Source organism: Mastomys coucha, unplaced genomic scaffold (genome assembly GCF_008632895.1).
Source record: "Mastomys coucha isolate ucsf_1 unplaced genomic scaffold, UCSF_Mcou_1 pScaffold21, whole genome shotgun sequence".
Lineage (NCBI taxonomy): Eukaryota > Metazoa > Chordata > Mammalia > Rodentia > Muridae > Mastomys > Mastomys coucha.
The window spans coordinates 190,370,654-190,379,513 of record NW_022196904.1 but is presented as its reverse complement, the minus strand read 5'-3'; the positions used below and the strand labels follow the sequence as shown (position 1 = coordinate 190,379,513).

The window sequence follows — 8,860 nt, the reverse complement described above, 5'->3', positions numbered from 1 at the left end:
GGCAAGAGGCTGACTTTCCTTGAAGTTTTCGCCTCAAATACCGCCATCACGCAAGTGTGCGTGGCAGGACCCAATGCTGATTGTCAGGATTGGGCAATGGAGGCACAGGGTGGGCACTCTACTGCCTCCCAGAGCCTGAGAGTCTAGAAGCTGGGTACCTTTGCTAGGCACCAGGAGAATGGGATGCTGGCTGGGTGCAGTGAGCATGAGCAGATGATTTAGGATATAACCTAAGGTTCCACATGGACCCATTAGTAACTCATGACCCTGCCTCAAAACAAAGGCAAAGCCTGACTATCCAGCCTACATCAATCTGATTAATTTGTTCCTCACACTGATAAGTGGGTTAGTACAGGGGCTTCCTTCCACACCCGCCCATCTCCCCTCCCCAGGGACCCTGCTCATCCTCTTTTTGATGACCTTTTTCCAGCCACCATCTGGCCCCGCACAGCATCTCCTATCAGAGGACCATATACAGCAGCTGCTTTGGCTTCTGAGAGAGCCACAGAGGCAGCAATGCCTGCCTGGCTTTCAGCAGATTAGACAGAACCGGCCTTAAAATAGGAACTCTTCTATTTTAGTGACTTGGCTGGCAGCTCACCAGGCAAGGAGAGAGGTTGCTGTGTGTTAGCATCCCGCTTGGCAGTGAAGTGGCATGATTCAAGTTGCTGTCACAGAGCCCCCAAGGGTGACCCATGTCTGGAAGTTGTATGTAATTTGCACTGGGCTTGGCACCTGCTATTCATTCCCAGGACTTGCTATTGGCCAGAGGTTCCTGCTCCTGAAGATCCAAGAAAGGGAGAGGAGGGAGAGAAGGGAAGGAAAGAGGACACAGTGAAGGTGAGGCCTGGAGAGAACCCCCAGAGCTTTAATAGAGCAAGGAGACATTACTGCCTGGTCCTTTGGGGGTGAAAGGGAGAGTATACCACTGTCAGCAGGATTCCACTGGTCTCCAAACAGCCACCCCAAACCAACGGCATGGTTCCTCTTAACCGTGGCCACACTTTTCTCTCTCCAGGACCTCACCATGGACACAGACCTGACAGCAGCAAATGGCAAGAAAGTCAAAGCTCTTGAGATCTTCGCTTATGCCTTGCAGTACTTCAAGGAGCAGGCTCTGAAGGTAAGACTTAGTGGCAGTCAGCCTTGTTAGGTCATCGTGGGTGGCTGCACCTGCCAGGGGACGCAGGTTCAGCCTGCAGGGAGAGCATGTGGGCTCTGAGGGTACAACAGTCAAGTGTGTTCTTTTGTTGTTGTTGGTTTTACAGATTTTTAAAAAAGGTTTATTATTTATTTTATACATATGAATATACTGTAGTTATCTTCAGACACACCGGAAGAGGGCATTGGATCCCATTACAGATTGTTGTGAGCCATCATGTGGTTGCTGGGAATTGAACTCAGGGTCCCCGGAAGAGCAGTCTATGCTCTTAACCGCTGATCCAGCTCTGCAGCCCCCGAATGTGTTCTTATTTAATACTGGTGGAAAGGTGAAATGGTTTGGTATTTTGGAACAAATTTGGCAGTTCCTAAAAAAGACAAACACAAAGACATGACCCAGCAATTCCACTCCTAGGGAGATGAAAATACGTGCACATAAAACTATTTACATTGAAAAATTCATAACAGTGTTATTTATAATAACTAAAAAGTGGAGACAAGTCAAATGTCTATCAACTGATTGATAACAGTTATTCAGCCATTAAAAGAAATGAAATACGAATGCATACTACCATCGGATAAACTTGAGAACATCATATGAAATAAAAGAAACAATACATAAAATTACATAAAACAATACACAAAATCCCCTTTGTATGAAATGCTCATAACATGTAAATTCACAGAGTCAGCAGGATGTGGGACCAACAGCAGTCCCTTCCTTTATAGAGTGTGGATGAAATAATTGAGAAGAGCCAGGGGTGCCCTGGGTCCACGCTGCTGTGTGTGGGATGTAAGCACAAGCTCCTCTGGAGTTCCTGGTACAGGACTGACTTCAGCAGAGTATCAGGAGGTGTGTCCGGGGGCCAACAGCATCGCTTCACTTCCTACACTTATTCTTGGCATTAGGAGCTGAGTGACCAGGCAGGGTCGGACTTTGAGAACTCTGACGTCAGATGGGTCATCACAGTGCCGGCCATCTGGAAGCAACCAGCCAAGCAGTTCATGAGAGAAGCTGCCTACCAGGTGAGGGATGTCAGAATGGGTTGGGAGGGGGCAGAGGAAATGGAGCTGAGATTCCCACAGCAGTGACTGTGACTGTACTCAGATATCTCCCAGCATCCATCGGCTTCCTAAGGAGTATGGGAAGAGACTTGGGTAAAGGGTCTTCTTGTGCCTCACTTCCTGGGTCAGCCTAGGATTTCTTTCAGTCAGAGGGATTGCTTTCTCTCCCCTCTCTCTCTCCCTCTTCCCCTCTCTCCCTCTTCCCCTCTCTCCCTTTCCCTGTCTTCTCCCCCTCTCTCCCTCCCTTTTCTCCCTCACCCTCTCCCTCACCCTCTCCCCCTTTCCCCTCCCTCTCTCCTTCCCTCTCTCCTTCTCTCCTTCCCTCTTTCCCTCTCCTCTCCCTGTCTCCCTCTCCCCCATCCTCTCTCCCCCTTCCTCAGTAGCTCTCATCCCTCCCTCTGGATTAATGTGTCCACTGTAAATTTTGGAGTTTGGGTTTCAAGCTGGGGTTCAGGTACATTTCCTGTAGATAAAGGACCATGAAAAACTTCAGGAAAAGCCTTGGAAACAAGAATATTTGTTAAAGAAGGGAATAGAGGCAAGGATTCGGCTTGGCCAGGAAGCTGCTAGTGGCCACCTGCCACTGAGAACTGGACTGCCCTCTGCTTTGTTGCCTGTCAGGGCCATTCAGGAGCATGTGGGCTCTCGGAGACAGATGAGGGCTAACATACCGAGCGCTGTCAGGCTCCCTCGTCAGGGCAGCTCCATGGTGAATCAGTCACACTCAGAGGCAAGACTCTCCCAAGGTTGGTGACCAGCTGTCAGGAGTTCACCAATGCGAACGTAGACATTCATGACCTCTCTGATAGTTGATATGGATGGCCAACTTGACAAGAACTGGAATCACCCAGGAGATAAACATTAGGCATGTCCGTGAGGAAGTTTCTGGCCATAGTTGATGTGGGGAGATCTGTCTTTACTGCAGGAGGCAACTCTCATGGGCTGGAGCCCTAGGCTGACTAAACTAGAGAAAGGGAGCCAGGCACCAACATTCATCTCCCTGCTTCCTGGTGGAGCAGTGTGAGCCTCTGCCTCAGGTCCCACCACCACTCCTTCCCCTCCATGACCATGAGCAGACTATACTCTCAGACCTGGGGCCAAAATAAACCCTGCCATCTTTGAAGTTCTTCTGTCAGGTGTTTTCTGCTAGCTCTGAGAAAAGTAACAATACAGCCCCCTTACTGTCACAGACAACTGCGCCCAGCAGTCTTATATGGTCTGTCCCTGTGCCCAGCAGAGCTGGCTTTTGTTAAGCCTGGATCAGTACTTGCCTTGAGAGTCAGGGTTTGGTCTTTAATCTCAGTCCCAGCTAATGCTAATGTCATCAATGCCTTAGATGTCTCCTTGTCCTCTGTCCTCATAAGACCTCTCAAGAGACACCATACCCCCCCCTCCAAAAAAAAAAGTGCCTGACAGTGGTGGCACCTGCCTTTAATCCTGGCACTTGGGAGGCAGAGCCAGGTGGATTTCTGAGTTTGAGGCCAGCCTGGTCTACAGAGTGAGTTCCAGGACAGCCAAGGCTTTACAGAGAAACCCTATCTGGAAAAAACCAAAAACCACATCACCCTGGTCCCCATGTGTGTGATCCTTTCCTATCAGGAGTCACCGAATCACCCTGGTCCCCAGCAAATGATAAAGTGACCCTGTGAGTTTGAGCACCACAGGCTCTGTTTGGTACCCATGGCTTACCCAATGCAGCTCCCAGAGCTCAGCTTGTTCAAGGTCAAGGGCGGATTATCCTTCCCTCACAGTCCCCTTTCTGGGACTATTTCCTTTGCTCTTCCCCTCCTCTGTGTCGTGAGAGTCTGGCTCTATGTATGAAGCTGCCAAAAATAGATTTGCTTTTATAGGGCTGAAGTAAGAGGCAGGAAGTTGCAAAAGGAGGCAAACCTTTAAGAAGAGAAGCAGGGTAGATGGATGCACCTTAGTTGTTCACAGAAGCCCTGGACATTAGCCTTTAGGGCGTGTCCAAAGGTGGGCTGGCAGGACTTGATCATCTGCACATACTGCTCTGTGCTCTGAGCTGTTCCCAGGAAGGATATACAAACTTCTTTGTGGCCTCAGCTTGCACTCCCCAGCCCACAGGAAAGCTTCAGCAGCAAATGTGTGACCTGTAAAAGGGTCAGATCTTATTTTTAGACTGGAAAAAGAGGGAGGTTCGTGGCTAGTCAGTTTGTTAGGCTAGGCAGCCCTGGCCTGGCTCTTCCTAAGAGGAGTCTCTGAGTGGGTAGGACAAAGGATGGAGCCTCACCCTTCGGAGTCTCAGGAGAAAAATCAGACAGGGGAGGGCACGGTATCCTTGGCTTTGATGGAATAAAGATGGCCTTACAAGCCAGGTGTGGCAGCTCATCCCTGTAATCTCAGTACTTGAAGGCTGAGGCAGGAGGATTGGTTTCTTGGAGGCGTGTAGGACACTGAGACTCTTCCAGGTCAGGTTAACCTTTCTTTGCTGGTGCTTTTGCAGCTTGGGTGTTGACCCTTTAAAGTTCTGCCTTGATATGTCCATTCAGGTCACATGACTAGGTGGCTTTAAAGATGGCCACCTTGTTTAGCTAGTCTTGGCTCTTTATTCATTTCTTCATTAGGCCCTTACACTGGGTCCCCCGTGCGCCAGGCTCTGAAAGGCACTGGGTAGAGCAGCCCAGCTGAGTTAGGGTCCTCAGGTTGCTCATGGGTCCCATGGCTCACACTTAGGAAGTTATAGGAGGCATGCAGGGCATGGTTGGTCTGCGGTGTCTTCAGCTTGCCTTCAGGAAGAGTCCCAGGAAGAATGGGGGTGCAGCATGTGGCATCTCTCCACCGCACCCCTCTGCCTTTTAAAATACAGCATGAGGAGGGGCCAGTCCCAGGAGGGTTAATGTTGTGGGTCAGCTCAACGGGGTCAGAGTTTGGTCCAGATGTTTGGTGTTCTTGGTCTTCCTATGCGGGTGTTTTGAATGTCATCATTTAGCTCCACAGAGTAAAGCGGGTGCCTCTGTAACACGGATGGGTCTGCTCTAGTCAATTGAAGGCTGAACAGGGCAAAGAGCTGACCCTTCTCTGAGAGGGAAGAAATCCCTCCTGCTTGCCTTTCAGCAGGGACATGGCTTTTTTCTTTTCTTCCTTTGGATTCAGACGGAAACATCAGCTCTTCATGGGTCTTGAGCCTGTGTCCTGCAGACAGGAGCTACCCAGCTAGATCTCCTGGATCTTGGGACTTGTCAGGCTTGGTAATTGTGAGCCAAATCCTTGTAAGAAATCTCTTGCTGTGTGTGCTGAGTACTCTGCTTGTATCATTTCCCCGGAGAACCCTGGTTAATGTAGGTGGTGAGCAAAACCGGAGTTCTGAGCCCAGTGTCTTCTGGGGATGCTCACCCTAATCCTAACCCTAACCCTGATACCGATACCCATGAGAGGTCCTTAATCAGATGGGCGTTTGCTGCCCTCACATGGTGGTAGCTGCCTGCCAGCCCTCCCACAGGCGTGACCTGCGCATGAAGCAGAACCAGTGTACCAGCAGAACAGTGGGGAAGCTGGGCAGCCGTGCTGCTCGCACAGGAAGCACGGAGGGAGGCCCTTCTTCAAGCTTTTAGGAGACTTTCTTAGTACAAGTTTATGTTCCACTCACCTGCCAGAGGGAGGGAAGGAGTCTCAGAAGAGCTAGGATGATCTTGGCACAGCTTCCTCTAATGTGGACCAGGTCCAGGGCCTCTGTTTGAGTCGGTGCCCATGAGGGTTGCAGAGTTGGACACACAGATCTGCTTCATCTGGAGGCCCTCTCTAGGCCTGCTGGTCTTGGCCATGGGAGAAAGAATGTGCCAAATCTCAGTTCCTTAGGATTTGCATACTCTGGACAGCTATGGATGCTTGAAGAGCAGAAAGGGCACTGGATGAGAGAGAGAGAGAGAGAAAGAGAGAGAGAGAGAGAGGGGGGGGGGGGGGAGAAGAAGAAGAAGAAGAAGGAGGAGGAGGAGGAGGAGGAGGAGATGGGGGAGAGGAAGGGGGAAGGTTGAATCTCAGAGAGTCATGGACAGGAAATTGTCCAGTTCTATTTTAGAGGCATTTTGCATAAAATGTGTAACTCTGGTGAGTTCCAGAAGCCTGTTAAATAAATGATGCTCCCATGTACGGTGGCCTCATTTAACATGGAGACACAACTTGTAACTTCCTGCCTGAACAGGCTACAGTGAATAATAATCCTATCAGGAGAAACCTAAGTGCATGCACGACTCCCAGCTGGGGCAGCTGGGACTCAACAGCAGCCCTGTAGAACATGTAGCTGACCTGGCCATCTTTCTCATCTGAGGACAAAGTCTCTTGGCAGGATTTCCTGGCAGATTGCAAGGACCAAGGAGCTGAGTAGTTAGGGCACACAGCCACTTCTGTGGGCTCCCCGGAGAGTGGTTCTGTCACCCACACCTCCTGAGTGGATCTCACAATTCCAGAAGGGCTTTAAAATTTAGCTCCCACCAGGCAGTTTTAGATCCCAGAGGAGTAAGTGGGATGGTGTGCTGCAGGCTTGCACACATTTCAGGACACCCAAGGGCCTCCTACAGGATGCTCATGTTCAGCTCAACCAGGGCCAGGGGAGTCCAGAAGAAGGCTGGCTGGAGGAGGGGTTGAGTCACTCCTTCAGCAGCTGCCTCCTGAGCCACTGAGACCTGCTACAGAGTGAGAAGACCTCCCTGTTGTGCTTAGGGAGTGCAGAGCCCAATGCAGAGGATCCATATGTCTGTGCCAACTCTACATAGTCGGAGGCAGACTGAAACGCTTGGCAGCAGTGCCCGTGTTACTGGTAGGGTATGGACTGGTTTCCAAAGTCTGGTCTCTCATGCAAGAAAGAAAGGCAGAGTCACAAAGCAGCCAGAAAGCTTTACTCAAAATAAAACAGTTAAAAGGAATATAAGATTGGCAGTGGCATGTCCAAATGAAGACACATTTGATGACTAGGAGGTAGTTTTCATGGTTCTCTATTATACTGACAGATGAAGCCATATGCATGTTTCTCTACTGTACATTTCCCTTCCCATAAAGCATTTGGGTTTTAAATCATATATACAACCCACTTAAGCATAGGCGTAAGATGGTAAATACAGGAATGTCTCTAAATGTTCACTTTGAGGATGTAGTTAGCCTTACTGTACATATACCCCAAGCTAGTCCAAGTGAGATCGGCCTTCCTACTTGCTGTGCCCAGACATAAGCAACTGAATTGAATCTAAGTTTGATGGTCCATAAGGTGAAAACTTAATTCCATTACTACAAGAAGACTCTGTGTGCTGCTCAGCGCAGTGTGGGGTCCTCAATTGCTAACATGTTGCTAGGTGCACTATTCAAAGAGGAGTGAGGAGTGTGTGTGCAGATGATCTAGGCTGCCAAGCATTTGTGTGTGTGTGTGTGTGTGTGTGTGTGTGTGTGTGTGCGCGCGCGCGCATGGACTCACGGGCGCACACACAATCCAAACTGAGTGGAGTCCCAGGTTGCTAATCTACCCCCATGCCTGCCTCACCAGTAGAGATGAGCTCACACAGGAAGAGTAACTCCAAAGGCAGAGAAACCCTGGTCGCAGGCAGAGGGACTCAGTGATCTCTGGGCCAAGGAGCTTGTATGAGCGTATCCAAACACAGGCTCTCCTGCCAGAGATGAAGCTGTGTAGGATTTTGAAAGCCAAGGCAGTTCTTTTCCATCTCTTCCTGTTCTTGGGAGTGCATGAGTGCTTCTCGGATCCTCCTGGAAAGACAGAGGTATTTGTACAGAGTCCGCTGACTCTTCAGTGCTTTGAGCAATCACTTCCTGCAGCTCCCCATTGTGGCTCCAAAGGCGTTCACTGGGGGCAACAAAGCTCCTTTGTCTTGTCTGATGTGTCAGGGGCTGGAACAAATGAGTGGGGTATGGTTACTGTGTTGGTTACTTTTCTGTTGCTGTGATAAAACGCCACAACCAAATGCAGTTTGTAGAGAAAGTTCACTTGAGTTCACTGATCTAGAGGGGTAAGAGCCCATCCTGGTGGGGAGGTGGCAACTCAGGATGGGTAATCCTAGAGAGAACACCTTCAGCGAGTCGGTGAGAAGAAGCAGGAGGAAGGGTGGAATTCTGAACATCCCAGCCCTGCCTTCAGGGACATGCTTCCCTGAAGAAGGCCGTACCTTCCAGAGGCTTTCTCAAACAGCGTCACCAACCAGAGTGTCTTAGGTTTTACTGCTGTGAGCAGACACCATGACTAAGGCGACTCTTACAAGGACAACATTTAATTGGAGTTGATTACAGGTTCAGAGGTTCAGTCCATTATCATCAGGGAAGGAACATGGTGCATCCAGGCAGGTATGGTGCAGGAGAAGCTGAGAGGTCCACATTTTGTTCCAAAGGCTGCTAAGACTGGCTTCCAGGCAGCTAGGACAAAGGTCTTAAAGCCACGCCCACAGCGGCACACTTCCTCCAACAAAGCCACACCTACTCCAACAAGGCCACACCTCCAAATAGTGCCTCTCCCTGGGCCAACCATATTCAAACCACCACACAGGGACTAAGTGTTCAAACATGTGAGCCTATGGGGGGACATTCCTCATTCAAACCACCAGTTACCTACTTGATACCTCCCAGACCCCTGACCCTGCACAGACCCCTGACCCCTCCCAGACCCCGACCCCTCCCAGAC

The 8,860-nt window shown here is 50.0% G+C and overlaps 1 protein-coding gene and 1 long non-coding RNA gene across 9 annotated transcripts in view; one reads left to right on the top strand and one right to left on the bottom strand.

Moving 5' to 3' along the window:
• The window catches only part of Hspa12a (heat shock protein family A (Hsp70) member 12A), a 147,038-nt gene that overhangs the window by 122,195 nt on the left and 15,983 nt on the right, over positions 1–8,860 (top strand). For all 7 annotated transcript variants that reach the window (XM_031390842.1, XM_031390847.1, XM_031390846.1 and 4 more), the window contains 2 exons: positions 1,019–1,123; positions 2,071–2,187. In XM_031390842.1, coding sequence (XP_031246702.1) covers positions 1,019–1,123; positions 2,071–2,187 — 222 coding nt within the window. The remainder of the gene's footprint in view (positions 1–1,018; positions 1,124–2,070; positions 2,188–8,860) is intronic.
• LOC116104051 overlaps positions 1,760–8,860 on the bottom strand; it is an 11,289-nt gene continuing 4,188 nt past the window's right edge. Inside the window, exons 2-5 of one of the 2 annotated variants that reach the window (XR_004123687.1) lie at positions 4,150–4,337; positions 3,916–4,049; positions 2,898–3,063; positions 1,760–2,141 (exon numbers count right to left, since the gene is read on the bottom strand). This is a non-coding gene — a long non-coding RNA (uncharacterized LOC116104051). Of the gene's footprint in view, positions 2,142–2,897; positions 3,064–3,915; positions 4,338–8,860 lie in introns of both variants that reach the window. The other variant, XR_004123686.1, reaches the window with a different exon arrangement.